The following is a 16,014-nucleotide window of genomic DNA, read 5'->3' on the forward strand; positions in this document are numbered from 1 at the left end:
CCGTTTTCTTCGACCGCCAGCCAATATGGCATGGCTGCGTTCTGTAAGCGGCCAACGGTGCCGCACTGCTTCTGCTGGCTAACTAGCCTAACTCTTGAATTAAAGAACGTGAAAAGCGCCTCAACCATTTAAAAGTCTGTTCTCGTCGTCGTCAAAAATGTTGCGAAATTGGCAGCCAGTTTACTTGCCTGCCAACTGGTTACCTAGAGTAGTCAGCCCGAGATCATGTCCTCTCAAGTGCACCACTACCGTCGGAACAGTGGGACATAAACATGGGATAAGGTTCAAAGTTATGTTTCATTAGTGTGCTGGATGATACTCAAAAGAAGCAGTCACCAGGAATCTGTCGATCCGAGATGTGTCAGTTTGAATTGAAATTTTCTTTAATCAAGACGAAAAACTATATTTGAATTAACCCTCACTTGCTGTTCTAATTGGATGCTTAGACCAATTTTTCCCCTTGAAATCCCACCGTGTATTGCTGCTGCACTTTATCGATTGATCTAGTCGCAGCAAAATCTCTAGGTTAGGTTCTTGGAGGCAAAGTGGTCCTAATAAATTCCCGCTCGCGCAGTTACTCGATTGCACGCCGCCGCTCCGTATCTGTGGGTACCCGCTCCGCGCATACGTGTGGCGTGGGGGCCCAACCGGTTCCGTGGATGCCATAATTGGCCAAGGTCAGCGTGGAAACGTGGTTCAACGATCCAAGCGGCAGATTTTCAATTTGCCACCGCCACAGAATCACGAATTATGGAAAATAACCATGCTCTTTAACTAAGCTCAATGAGCGCGCTGCTTGCTACTGTAAGGGCATATGAACGAATCTTCTAAATTGGTACTTTATGGTGCTTGGAAGGATAGTACCGGTCGGCTAGAGATATGAAGTTGCACTTGAACGATTGCGGCCGATTACGTTTATAGAGCTTTGGCACTACTGAACTAGTGACTGCGAATTTTCCATGACGTTCGTTGACTTGATTATGAGCGCAACGGAACTTGCATCGCATGCACTAGCTTGTGAAGTGACGACGATTATTGTTTTCTGCAGTTTTGCCCCGGAGGTTTCAGTTGATTAATGAGATCAATTTTTGATTGATGGGGATTGTGATCGATTTTGATTAACAGCGATGAATCCATGATGTAGTATTTTGTACTATGGACTTTTTCCTGAATATTCTAAAAAATATTTTCTTCGCATTTTATATGACATCTGGCTTTCAAATTTACCGTGTATATTCAAAATTCAGTATAATTATAAATTTCTTAAAGAAAACACATTTTCAACTTTCGTCGGTCTGTCATGCTACAAGTCTCAAAACTGTCAATGCAACGAATATTGCTGAATTGTCAGAACAGTTAATGCTAATGCTTTACATACAGCATTTACAAATCTACAAATGCACACGTATGCTGTTTGCTGAATGTCGTGACCATAATAACGAATCACGACTAGCAGTATGCCTTTTCCAGCACACATGAAAATCCTGTACGGAATCCTTCTAACATATTTTGAATCGATTGGCAGTAACGGTAGATATCTCAAGAACAACTTGTTCCCTCTCCATCCAGTAACGTTGGGTGCTGAATCTCAAGAACTTTAAGCCAGCTACCACAACCACAAAAGGAGCAGCATGTTCAATGCTGCTCTCCGAGAATCTAACCCCTGATGTAGCTGCCATCGAGAGTGCAACCGCATCCAATCGAATCCCCTCTAGGGCCCAACTGGTTACAACCAGGCAGTACTGTGATATTTCTGCTACTCTAGCTTACCTAGACTAGCCTGGTGGAGCATATTATAATGGGCTGATTCTGAAGCCAATCGTTTGTCTGGTGAACAAATTCGAATACAAACTGAAGAGGTGATTTAACATTTGATGAAAATAATCTTCTTCTTCGTCTTTCTGGCATTACTTCCCAATTGGGGCAGATCCTGCTTCTCAACTAAGTTGTTAATTGAGAGTTTTCTTTACAATTCGAACATTTTGCATTTGTATATAGTATGGGAAATACGTAGATAGTTTAAGCTGTAGGAAGTTAACAATACGTACATTACGAAAATATCCCGAATCGAATGTTAATTGAGCCGGTCACCGTCAGCATGGTATTTCTGAACACCGCGTTCATAGCTATACGAATATATCAGCAAAAACAAATAAGGAACAAAGAAAAGATACAATGTATTAGAATTGAAAAAATATTATCGCTATTGAAAAAACAACAGATTTCCAAGTATTGAAACATTTGATAAGCCCGTTGAAAATAGCAATTTTTAGCAGTTATTGAAAATGCAGTCATGAAAATGCAGCGACTAGACTAAAGGAGAAGGAACGATTTTGATATAATTCCTAAAATATATTAAAACCCGTCTAGTGGGATCAGAAAGATTATCAGCAGAAATTGTTCTGAGTGCTCCCACATACAAAATGGCACCATTGATTTCTTGGAAATTCCATAAATGAGCTAGGAACCTTTACAGAAGTTCAAGTATTTCTCCAGACATTCTTTCAGGGATTCCTTTAAAAATATGGCCATGAATTCCTCCGGGAATTCTTTCAGAAAATTCTTCATGAATTGTGGTAAAAGATTTCTCTAGGATTTTTTCTAAATATTTATTAATGAATCCTTACAGGAACTCCATCAAGGGTTTCTGAGGAAGAGTTTTCAGATATTTCTTTAGTCACTATTTCTAGAATTCCTTTAGAACATTATTCAGGATTCCATTACATAATCTTCCAGGGATTCGTTTAAGAATATCTCCAAGGATATCCGCAAGAACTAAAAAGACAATTATCCAAAAAAAATCCTTCAAGGATTCTTTCAGAAATTCCTACATGGATTCCATTCAAAACTTACTCAGGAATTCCTTCAGAAATATCACTAAAGACTCCTTCAGTAGTTTAAGGATTTTTCATGGATATCAAAATTCTACGGGTTTTTTTCTTATTTTACAGCGTTTCCTTCGGAAATTCTTCCAACGGTCCTCTAGGAATCTCTTGAAAAATTTCGTCAGGAGTTACCAAAGTAATGTCTAGAAGGTTTCTTATTGGAATTCCTTTTGCAGTACTTTCAAAAATGTCTCTTGGGATTCCTTCAGAAATTCCTCCAGTAATTCTTCGAGACATTCCTCCACAGAATTTTACAGAAGTATTTTACGAAATTACACAAAAAAATATTAAAGTAATTCTTTAAAGGTTAGCTGAAGGAATTTCATAGGAATGCTCAAAAATTTCCTGATGAGATTAAATTTCAATGAAACAATTTCAAAAACAATCGTTGCAGGAGCTCCTGGATGAATCCCTGGAGCAACTTCTGATTTGGCTATGTAGGAATTTCTTGAAGAATTTTATGAGTACTATATGGAGAAATTCAGACAAAAAATCATGGAGAAGTTTCTGAGAAAATCCCTGAAAGGATTTTTAGAGATAGTCCTTGAGGAATTACTGAATTAAATCTCAAAGAAGTTTCTTGAGGAATTCTTGAAAAATATTGTTTGGGAATTGGTTCAGAAATGGCAGACAAAGGTACTGGATGAATGCTTAAACAATTCCCCTGTTAAATTTCTGAAGAGATTCCTGGAGGATGATTCGGAACAAACCTTGGAAAAAATTTTAAATGTTGATAAGTCAAAAATTAGTCCAAATTTTATAAAATTTCTATACTTCTCAAAAACTACATATACAGAAATATCAGCAAAACATAAGTTAACAATATTTAAGGCGAAACTGGAAGCATTTTCTCATTTTTTCGGTTTTCGATTTTTTATTAAATAACGAAGCAATATTTTCAAAATCGGTTTTCGTGCACATGTAGAGTAAAGATCAAGGTATCTTCTGAATTTTTTTTAGGTGAAAAATGTTTTCCATTTTTGCAGAAACCATTTTTTTGTGAAATTATGTTCAAAAATGGTTTCTGCAAAAACGAAAAACATTTTCCACTACATAAAAAAATCAGAAGATATCTTGATCCATACTCTACATGTGCACGAAAACCGATTTTGAAAATATTGCTTCGTTATTTAATAAAAGATCAAAAACCAAAAAGTGAGGAAATGCTTCCAGTTTCGCCTTAAGAAGAAATGCGCAAGATTTACCATCTAAGAGATTTCACCAAATCACTGAATTCTTTCAAGAACTGTTTAACAAATCTCTTTTGAATATATTGCAAAAATCGGTTGAGGAATATTTCTAAACCTTTCCCAAAGTTTTTTTTGGGTTAATTGCAAGAAATTGCTTTTACATTTCCACCTACAATGACATCCAAACATTCTAAAAAATCAGGAAAAAATATTCAGGAGTTCAATCAGTAATTCCAATGACCGTTAAATTCCATCCACAGTTTTGAATTTGAACTTGGATATTTGTGCTGGTGGTGTAGTAGTATTGAGATTTCGAAATTCTTCTCTTCCTTCAAATCGTTCTAGCATTCCTCCGTTAAATTCATTTGTAGTTTCTCGCAGAGTTTTTCCTTGAAATTATCAAAGGTTTTTGTTTTCTGGCTTTCTCCAGTTTACCTAGAATATCCAGAGGTTTTTACTTATTTGCTTCCATAAATAGATCCTTCCGAGGTTTTTCATGATTTCAGGTTTTCGACGTTTTTCACAGGGTCTCTGCTAGAGTATGTACCCGGAATTTGTTTCTCGCTGAATTCCTCCCGGAGATCTCAATTTTTTTAAAAAATTCTTCCGGGAATTTCTCTCAGTGGTTTTGGGATAGTTTTCCAGGAGTTCATTTTGGAATTTCCAGGGATTTCTTCCTGAGACAGTTTTCAGATTTTTCTCGTGAATGTCGCAGGATTTCGTACGTAGTTCCCCCCGGATTACATTTAGAGGTTTCCAGAATTAATCCTGGGAATAATCCCCAAACTTTTTTCCGAGGTGTCCCAGTTTCTCTCAGGATTCCTTTCGTAGTTGCTCTAGAGATTACTCCAATAAGTCTTTGCGGAGATTTTCGCAAAAATTTGACCGGGATTCCTTTAGATATTTCTTCGGGAATTTCTTACAAGAAATCACGTAAGTTGTCTCAGGAGATATTCCGAACAAACAAACTCTTTGAAAAAATTCAGCAAGAACTTCTGGAGCAATTTAAAAAAAAATCCAAAAAGGAGCATCCATAATTCGGGGATAATTTCTGGTAGTGATTCCAGGAAGGGCTCTGGGAATAATCACGAGAAAATCTGTAAAAAAAAAATAATCTCAGGTGGATCACTGCAAGAAATTAGATAATCAACTACAAGGAAAATCATTGGTAAATATTCGAAAAAACACGGCACGAACTTTCTGAGAAATACCAGCAGTAGCTGCTGCAGAATTCCCAGAAGATTCTCTAAAACATCTTAGGAGAATGTCTAGGATAAATTCTGGAAAACTCTTAGAGACATCACAGATCAACACCGTAAGGAATCTTTCTCTCCCGAAATCCCGTGAGAACCTTTGGGAAATATACCAGCTGAAACTTCTGTAGAAATCCAATGAGAAACTCTAGAAGAAAGCTAAATTTCTTGAAGAAATCACAGAAGAGACCTAGAAAAAAAATCCCAGAAGGAATTCCTGCAGAAACCGTTGGAGGAGCCTTACATAGTAGAAATCCCAGGAAAAACATCTTCTAGAAGAATCCCGAGAGAAATGCTAACAGAAATTCCGCGACAACATCAGCGGTATCCTGAGAGTAACTCTTGTGGAGATCTCAGTATGAATCCAGGTAGAAACCCACGGGAGCTCTGAGAGCAACACTAAGAAAATCTCTAGAAAAAAATCTGTGTGATCTGTATGATAAATAGTCTAGAATTCAGTACAGTAGACGTTCGCTCGGTGCAAACGCTTTAACTGCAATGCTTTTTAGCTGCAAGTCCGCTAATTGCAATAATTTTGCAGTTATCGCACCGCCATCCGTCCAAATGAGATGTCAACAGCGATGCGATGTTTTGCACTGACAGTTCTTTTACGTCTGTCAGTTGTTGCAGTTATCAAATTTCATTCGGTAAGTGAAACGTAAACATGTTGCAATTATCGAACGTCTACTGTATGTAAAAATTCCAGAAGAAATCAATCAGAATTTCAGAATATTGAAGATTCTCAAGGAAGAATTCCGGAAAGAAAAGTTCGAATTTTGGAAAAATGCCGGTAGGAATCTGGAAGAATCTCTGGGAGGAATTCAAAAAGGAATACCAAGACAAATGGGGTGAATAAATACGGATGGAATCGTGCAAAAATCCTGGCAGGAATTAAATTTCAAGAGGAACCTCCAAAGAAATTCCAGAAATGACAGACTTTCGTTGTAGCCGACTGTCTAGATCGATACACCAACACTATAAAATCGAAAACTTTTCTATTCAGATCCATGATGTAATAAACTCTATGGACTCTATTTTTGATTAGATCTACGAATAATAAAATTTGCTTCTTTTTATTCTTACGACCCAATGTTTTATTGTTTTTTCATCGGTGCAAAATTTTCCTGAGTATTCACGATATTCCCTGAGTATTCCAGGGTTCAGGGATGGGAACACTCACTTTTATAGATTTACACTCACTTACTATTTTCTCAGCTCAGAAACGTGCAATCAAAAAACAATGTATGGACGACTTTCACCTTGTGATTTTGTCTAAAAGTTTGCCGAAGAGAGTAGGAGTCGCACATGCATACCAAAGTCGTGACAGAGCTGTGAAGACGACTCTCCACGAGGTGAGTGTAATTTACATTCACCTCGTGGAGAGTTGCCTTCTCAGCTCCCTCACGACTTCGATATGCGTGTGCGACCCCCACTTTATTCGGCAAACTTTTAGACAAAACCATTTGCTAAAAGTCGTTCATACATCGTTTATTGATTGCACGCTTTTGAACTGAGAAAACAGCAAGTGAGTGTTACTCTCTGCAAGTGAGTGTTCCCATCCTTGCCAGGGTTTTCCCTTTTTAATAAAATTCCCTGAGGATTCCCGGGTTTCCAGGTTTTTCCAGGTGATAGAGACCCTGCTTAAGGACGTGCCGGTAAATTGGTATATGGGGCGCTGGAATTTTAAATCCTTGAGTATTTAGCTCTTATTTTGTCATGACAGTACTGGCCTAAAATGAGTTTTAGAAAAGAATATCCTTAGAAGAAACATGCGACGTTGTGAGTTTTTCATCGATTTTCTCTAAAATCTATAGCATTGCGATGACGGAAGTAGCAATTCACTAAAACAAAAAAAAACAAGCTCACACCGATTACGCCGCTGCCGCCGCTGCCTAAAATTATAATAAACGCCGCCGCCTGTGAAATCTGCTTCGGTGCATACGTCTAAGCAAAAGCTTCTTGACGTGTAAGATTAAGGTGGTGACCAATCGATCAACTTTACAGCGCAAACCGACATTCGGTTCTTCAGATTTGTGCTCCTAAAAAATCAAGGTGTGGCTTCGTCATATATTCACCTTAGTGGGATGAAAAGTTTGACTTGACAGAATCTAAAATGCTTATTTTAAGCCCCTTTGGAACATTCAATAATATTTATGTCTTTTTCTTAATAATATCGCAGTGAAATGGTTAAGCACACAGATGTGAAGCTCCTTGGACATAACTAAGTACTTTAGGGTGGGTCAACGTTGTATGGGAAAATTTAAAATTGATCAGATTCAATCAGATCAAAGATTTTCGGATGCACTTTGAGGTCCCAAATAACTGTGCAAAATTTGGGCATGATTGGTTTAGCCTACATTTTGCGCATCGTGATTGAAGTTTGTATGGGATTTTACATGGGAAATCATACTTTTTCGTATTTTTCTTGAAAGTTGCTCAAAATTGTTCTATACCATATCATCGCTAATGTTGAAGTATAGCTCAGGATGTGTCGAAGATTGCAAAGCGATCCGATCTATGTGGAAAAAGATACACTCTTCGAAAGTCAGGCCAAATATTTAGATTTTATTAAGGTACACCGGGGCAAGTTGAAACACGAAGTTTTGAAATAGATTTCAATACAATTTGAAAATTTATCCTTCGCTAAAAGATTGTTTGAATCAAAAACTATGTGTTATGGCGATAAAACTGAATATCATCATTAGAAAACATCAAGTTAACCCGCTGTTTCATCTTGCCCCACCCGTTTCAACTTGCCCCGGTGTACCTTATTGATGTTATTCCTTTACATGTTAAAAGATAAGCACACTCAGGCGATCAGTAGGTTATAACTTTTGTTACAAGTCGCGGATCGCTTTGCGGTCTAAACTTTTACGAAATCGGTTGAAAAATTTCAGAATAATTTTATTCCTTTCACACTCAAAACAGATTTGCGGGCTCGGCAAAAACGCGCACAGCCGTCTGCTCAGTAAAACTATCAGCTGATATCCCAGCAAAAAGTGACATTTGTTAGCTGACTCTCAGCAAAACGATTGCCGAAGCTTAGCAATAAACTGTCAAAATTGCTGAGATCTCAGCAAAATTGTTGTTTGCTGATTACTCGGCTGTGCAAATCTCGGCAAAAGAATGGAAAAATGCTGATATCCCGGCAATCTGAATTAAGTGTGTTATAAGGAAAATGCAAAAAAGTGAGTTTTCCCATATAAAATCCCATACAAATTTCAATCGCGATGCGCAAAGTGTAAGCATGACTGATCGCGCTCAAATTTTGTACAGTTGTTCAGGACCCGAAATGGAGTCAAAAAAACCTTGATCTAAAAAAAAAACGACCTCTATGACCCACGCTACTAAATAAAAAGGTATACTTTTAGCGAGACCTGAAAGGTTCTTAAAGCATGTCTCAGAATAATGTAGAAAAATATCTGTGGCTTGCTTTGTACTTCTTAGATTTAAAAGGTATTACTTTCTTATTGATATAGACAAACAAGCAATGCGAAATTAATTTGTGGAATTTGTGGTGACGAGTGTCTTATCCGCGCACCTTTATACATTGCAATCGTGTGCATACATGCAACTGTGCGGCGGCGACAGTCGGTACATGCTCTGCTGCGCAGCAGCCGAATAGTCAGTTCGTTATACACTCTTGTGCTTATCACACGCGGCTACCACAAGTGGCGACGAGGATGAAAAAAAAAGTTGAATGATTTGCGGATAAAGCAGATCTTATTTATTTTGTTTATTCAATCTCGCTTGAGTGTCGATCAATGCATCAGTGATTTTATAATTTTCGTTATATTCTGTGTCATATTCAATGAAAGCGGTTGAAAAAAAAAATAATGAAGAAAGAAATAATGTTGTGCGGGTGTTGTCGCAGCGTTGCAGTTTTTTTCTGTTGATTTTAGTGAAAACAAATGCTAATAGAACAAAAGAGAAAAGTCAATATTTGAAGCAACAGAAGATTTTGATTTGCTTCACAGTGAACAGCGGAAAAGTGGTGATACGACGCCGCGACCGTTTTGTGCAGGCTTTGTGCGAAGGTGGTGACCTTGACACATTGTTTTCTGCATGCGGTACCGAAATAAAAAAGCGTTCTATAATAGTGAGTGTGTGGCATTGCGGCTAAGCAGCGAAGGAAAGGCGGATGGGATGGCTGTTATGAGTGAATGCAGGTAATGCAAAGTGATGTATTGGGAAAGCGATGTGGCTTTTTGTAATAACGGAAAGGTGAGTAAAATAAAATCTTTACGTTGATGTTCTTTCGATACACTGCGTAAAGCCGTGTTGGAAGTTGTACTAAAAGGTGTGTATCTATGCAAAACCATTTTAATAGTGATTGGTATTACATAGCTTTCCAAGACTTGTTTAAAATGCATTTGGAATACTTTGGAAAGTTGAAGTTTTAGATGTGAGATGCTGAAAATTATGTCGTATCATGTATCACGAGAAAAATGCAGATAAACTTGCAGATGCAGATTTGCATCTAGCAATAAGAATGGTCTTAGTATCGTAGTGAATTAAGCATGACAAAGTGATTCATGTCACGAAGAGCTTCGATGGTATCGTGATTAAATTCACTTGAGCTGAAAAAAAAAATATGAATGTGAAGAATTGTGATTGAACTCACTGATGACATCGATAAACTTCTGAAAGGATTAGCTTAAGAGTGGTTTTACAAAAAAAAAACTGTTACTATCAAGCGCTCTGCGAATGTTCTTATACATAATATTAAGTCGTTGTATCCTGACATGACTGGATGCTGTGTTTATCATACAACTCAGGGGCAGTGGCCGTTCTCCTCCATACCTTTTAAGACAGTCATGATCATGCGGTATTAAGATACATTTTACAATTCCGAGCGTGGACAAATTCAAAGGTAGGGAAAAATATGTACATGTGTGTTGTTTGTAAGACATTTGCTAAATCCTTTATGAATCGCTATTTCTTCTAAAGGTCATAATTCGCACAACGTTAAATATATTGTTTCATTGGACGGATAAGGTTAATTATCGAGGTGCTAATCGTTTCAGGTAAATAAAAAAAAATCCAAAATTTATTATCTGGTTGTTGTGCAGTATCGATTGTTGCTCCAATTCTCAATTCTTTCAATCATAGTCCTTATTACATTGCTGGATCTATTCCTTCTTCGTAATAATAGAAAATTGTGTAAGCCACACTACCCAATTCTCGGTGAGCTATGTTGCCAGGATTGCCATAAGGATAGTTGCCAAAACAGATGCTGATGCAGAACAAATGCACCTTTTCCATCTCACTGAAAATAGGATAACATTTCTTAAGGTGCAGCACCAATTAAACACATACGCAACACTTAGCTGGCAATCATTGTTATCGGCTGACTCGAAATATGGGAACAAAAAAAAAACCAAAGCTTTGGACGCGCTTTTCAGTTTGTCGACTTCCATTTTGCAGTATTGTCTTGTCATAATGATGAACCTCGAAATATCAACAGTGCACGGAATGGGTTTTGTTCGAGTTGTGATTAAGTTCACTGCTCACAAAGACACGGTGATTACAAACACCAAAGAGAGTTGGAGATTACTGTGATTAAGTTCACTCGGAGACTACGGTAACACATGTGATTAAATTCACTGATAATGTGAGGAACAGAATGTGACAAAATTACAGAGTTGTGATTGAATTCACTGAAAGTACGTGGAAAATACTGTGATTAGATTCACTTGTAAATGACAGGATGCCATGTGATTTAATTCACTGATGGTGTGATGAAAAGGAATTCATTAAGCCAATGGAAGTGCATGCAAGCAGTTGTGATTAAATTCACTGATCAGTTTAGTCCAACTGACTCATAGAGTACATAGAACGGTGTGATTAAATTCACTACATTACAGTGAAGAATACTAGAGTAAAAAAATGAAACGTGATTGTACTCATTAAGAGCGTACTGCACGAACGGTGATTATATTCACTGAGAACATATAGAAAGTTGTGACTGAATGCACTGTTACATGAAAAAAAGATAGCAATGCTTCTGTATAAAAATAGTTTCCATTGGATGTCGCAGTTAAAAAAAATAGTTTTTAAACGAAATAAGGGGTAGCCTACCAATTATCTGTACAGTTGTACAGTAAATAAAACAGTTGTATGGCAACCTCGAAATCGCTTTCTATTATTCATTATTCATTATCGTAATAAATTTTATATGGGGAAGTTCTAAGCAAAAAAAAATGTATTCTTTAACTTCATTTATATACAACTAAAAAAAAAAATGCAACATATCTAAGGTATCCGACAGAGCATAACTATTTTGTGATTATTATATCTGATATCAACCACTAGTATTGTGCAAAGTTTTGAGCAATTGGTTTACAAAAAGGCTTTAGTTCTGTTTGAATCACTCACGAGTTCAAAATATTTATTTTTTCTGAAAAACATGGAAACTTTGGGTAGATGTCCGGGTTTTTTCAGCTTGTCTATTAGATAAAGTTTTGGTTCACCAATCCAAAGACAGTTCGATTTCCGTTCCGGTCGTGATACGACTTCCTGGACATAGTATATCATTATGCCTGCTACATAATATATGAATTCTTTCAATGGCAGGCAAAGAAAGTCCTTCTAAACTAAGGAAGTACGCAAAGAAAACTTAATTGAAGGGAGAGAGGCCAAGTTCCAGTGAAAATGTAGAGCCGAAGGAAGAAGAAGTATTCATCTGTGCAGTGTATTGAGAAATTGTGATTAAATTCACTGGCAGAGGGTATGAAAAATACTGAAAGTATGCAGGAAGCGCTGTAATTGATTCCACTGTTAAGAAAAAATTGAAAAAAATAAATGATCACCTAGGTTGTAGCAGTGTGGGCGGACGAACTCATAGCAATAGGATGCGTGAAATGGAGCTTGATTTACTTAGAAGGGTAGCACAAGAAAAAAAATCCCAAAGGATGCGTCAGCGAGGATTCCTACATGGATTCTGTGGAAATGAGCTAGTATTATTGTCAACATCGGAACACTTGGGTTATATAGATCTTATATAACGAGACTAATACGATAGACTGAGTTTTAGAATGATTACGCCATAACGACTCCGAAGAAATAATCAATATATTGGACCATTAATTAATAGCAGGCTGTACTATTCCTTTGAGTTGAAAAGAATTCAAATGCACTTAAATTTTCAGACGATTGGAAGCAGTTTACCAACATGTTGAACGTGAGAAATTATAACTGGTCAAATATATGTGCTCGAAATGTGATAACTGTGGAAACTAAGGAATAGTGTGCAATTCGAGAGAATAAATCCTTCTTATCGTGCAATGACAATATACGATCAAATAATAACAGTCCCGAGGAATGAAGGCAGGTACAGTGACCCCACACCGATAAATCATCTTAATTTTGTACACTATTTATGAATCACCATGTTGATCAAATGAGTGATCCATAAACTGTGGTCATTTTTGCCGATTCATAAATGACTCCACTGTACATACTAAATAGGAACAAGCATAAAGAATTGTTATTACGGCAAACCTAGCACCGTCAGTCGTCTAGGCGTGTCGTAAGCCGCGGAGTGAGGGTTCGATTCCCGCTCCTGTCGAAGAAAACGTTTCGTCAAAAGGAAAATTGTCCACTGGGTGTTATTTGTGTTGTCCGTTGCCTAATGATAGTGCTTGTTCAGTCTGTGTACAACTTCTGGTTGAAGACGGTGTAGTGTATTTTATATGCTATTTAAAAAAAATCCTGAATGTTCCTGGCAAAAATACACAATCAATGTTTCGCGATCATGCGGTTCGAGAGAAACCATAAATTGCCGATTTGAGTGAAGACAAAACATCCTTTCATCAATCCGAGAAGCAGTGACCTATCGTAGAATACAGTCCACTTATACGTATCTAACAGTGAGCCAATGGGGAATGAATGAATCGATGATTATTGGAGTTCCTCCATAAATGTTACGATTGCTTATGGATGTAAGATCCCATCTTGGCACAACTTGTCCAGTAAGATAGATTTCGCTTGTATAATGCATTTGGGCGTGTTTAACCGAATATTTTGAGTGCACATCAATGGAGAGAAGAATAGTTGCTGTATTATATCAGTGGGTGTTCCTTTTTCTCAAAAGATATGAGGAAATATTTGTGCTGTTTCACTCCTATCTCTACAAACTCAGTAGGTAACACAGTAAAGCAGAGTCAATTTGAATCCATTGACAAATAATCTTCAAAACCAGAAAAAATGTTTTTTTTTGGGAAATATGGAGGAGGAAAAAGAGCAGACAAAATGCAGTAGAAGACTTGCTTCAGCAACAACACAAGTGAATGAAGGATTAACATTTGTCCTAACAGCTATTATGAAATGCTGACTGGTGCAATGATCAGAAAATCATACAGTAGCAAACACCTATTGTAACAATACTGCTTTGAATCATTCTATTGTTGATCAGTCCCCATGTTCATTTGTAATCAGAATCGTGTTCAGATCACTTCACTAGAGCACAGCTTTTAAAATACAATTGCGCCTGAAAAAGTTTGAACTATTTGACAAATGTAGAATAAAGAAAGGGGGATGTGGTGACGAGTGTCTTATCCGCGCACCTTTATACATTGCAATCGTGTGCATACATGCAACTGTGCGGCGGCGACAGTCGGTACATGCTCTGCTGCGCAGCAGCCGAATAGTCAGTTCGTTATACACTCTTGTGCTTATCACACGCGGCTACCACAGAATTAAAGCAGTAAAATATGACAAAAACGTTGAAAAAGGGAGTTGTAAATGTATGAAAACTTGGGTCTCAAAAATAATATATAACAACTGAAAACACTTTATCAAAATATCCCCAACAACTCCCCATAATCAACAACCGGCGAAGCAGCCAACGATGAGAGATTTAAACGTACTCGGTTTGCTGCCAAGCTGCGAACCCGCGCACCGCGCCGTGAGTCAACATCCATGGGAGGCAGCAGCAGTGCGCTCTTTTTCTTGCTTTTCAAGGACATCTCTGCGCGCGCGGTTTGCTCTCGCGCCTACTTAGCACTTTAGTAGGTACCTATGCGCGCAAAACCTAAGCATACGGCTTGCCGGCTAGCTGTAGAATAGCCGGCCGGATCGAATGGGGGAGGTGGGAGCATTTCTCACAAGCTAGCTTTGCTTAAAAGCCAAACTACTGGGGGAGCGGAAAAAACGCTTTTAGGAGCGAACTTTTTCCCTTCTATCTCGTTCTTGCTCTCGTCGTCCCGCGCGCTGCTCACTTCCTTCGGACTGAAAAAGAACGGATGGTCGCTGATAGGTGCTTCCACCGGATCTAGCGGCATGCGCATGGCATAGATGTTTTTCGTTGTGTTGGGGTAGTTGTAGTTAAGTAGTTGCATAGGGTTGAAAGATTATGTTTTCATACATTTTCGGAAAACAAACATTCGCTCTCATCGGCAAGGCGCTGCTCGGAGAGCGAGAGACGATTGACTTAGTCTTGGTACGCGTGATTTGGCGACTTTTGTGAGGAAAGAGTTGAGGTGGCGAGGCGGCATGGTAAATAGGGGGTTCGTCGTTTATTCTAGACTGGGAATTGATTTCGAGGTCTTTGATGGCGGTTTTTGAGAAAAATCTTACTGTGAAGACCAGTAAGAATTCAGTGTTCAAGCTGTGCTCGTCCCGATCGGAGCCCTAGTTCGGTTTACTCGGAGTGATACCTAGACAGGCGGTTTTCGTCCAACGCTGTCCCATGTTAGGAGTGATCGTGCTGTGATAGATTTTTTGTCCGTCAAAGAATCGAGTATAACAGTGCAGTGCATCGACATAGTGTCCTAGAATTCGCACGTATCTGGGTGACATGTGTCAATAGTTAGTGAAGACACAGTGATGCCGAAGGAATTTCCTATATAGATTGCCATTGATGGAAACTTGTTCAGTGAATGGTGCGGTCTGATTAATGTATTAGACACATAAGTGAAGCATAATTTTTCTCTACTTTGAATGATTATCATTCGAAATTGTGAAGTGTCATCAAAATGATTACCATGGATGTGCGAGATAACTTTACGGATTTAACATGGGCTTCGAACTACATCATGAAGATGGCTTTGGACGAGTACCAGACGGAACAGAACTGGACCCGGTTAATTTTTCAGTACTGGGATCTGGTAGAGGAACTGATTGGAGGTAAATGAGCTAGTACCGTACCTGTTCTTTCCTTTCTAACTACATTATTGATCAAAAACGATCAATTCTGACTATACATGTCAATGGTTGCTCCTCCGTGATTGATTTGAACTGATACCAGTTGCACTGAGATCCAACTGAATAAGGGCTGGGACACTCCACTTATTCTCAAAGTGCAATTTTAGCAGCTCATGCATATTTGATCAATAACTGCGCCGGCCAAGTCCTTATAGTCAGCTGGGAAGGGAAAGGAATGTTAGAGTGTACTGGTTGTTGCTACTAGAGACCGAGAGCACTCTGCGTCCCCACAACCCGCACGGACTGGGGTATTTGTTAGACGGAAAGGATGGGAGATCTAGGAGTCACCGTTGGGTCGGTGATGCGATCCATGGATAGGGTTATTTATAGTGTTCGTGTTAGATTGTGTGGTGAATAAGGTGAATAAGGTCAAGCGGCACAGCACGCTTTGGTTGCATAACTTATAGGCGTTATATATACACTGTGCTGTGAGTGGAAGTTGGAAGGAAGGGAAACGACTTTTTTCAATTCGTTTCTGGT

General features: G+C 38.4%; 2 protein-coding genes across 3 annotated transcripts in view; one reads left to right on the forward strand and one right to left on the reverse strand.

Annotated features, from left to right (window-relative positions):
• The window catches only part of LOC109405798 (lissencephaly-1 homolog), a 244,991-nt gene that overhangs the window by 43,948 nt on the left and 185,029 nt on the right, over positions 1-16,014 (reverse strand). The window lies entirely within an intron of this gene.
• The window catches only part of LOC109418840 (elongation of very long chain fatty acids protein AAEL008004-like), a 30,437-nt gene continuing 18,333 nt past the window's right edge, over positions 3,911-16,014 (forward strand). The window contains exon 1 of the mRNA XM_062861130.1: positions 3,911-15,456. Coding sequence (XP_062717114.1) covers positions 15,306-15,456 — 151 coding nt within the window. The 5' untranslated portion in view covers positions 3,911-15,305. The remainder of the gene's footprint in view (positions 15,457-16,014) is intronic.

This window comes from Aedes albopictus, chromosome 3 (assembly GCF_035046485.1).
Source record: "Aedes albopictus strain Foshan chromosome 3, AalbF5, whole genome shotgun sequence".
Taxonomy (NCBI): Eukaryota; Metazoa; Arthropoda; class Insecta; order Diptera; family Culicidae; genus Aedes; species Aedes albopictus.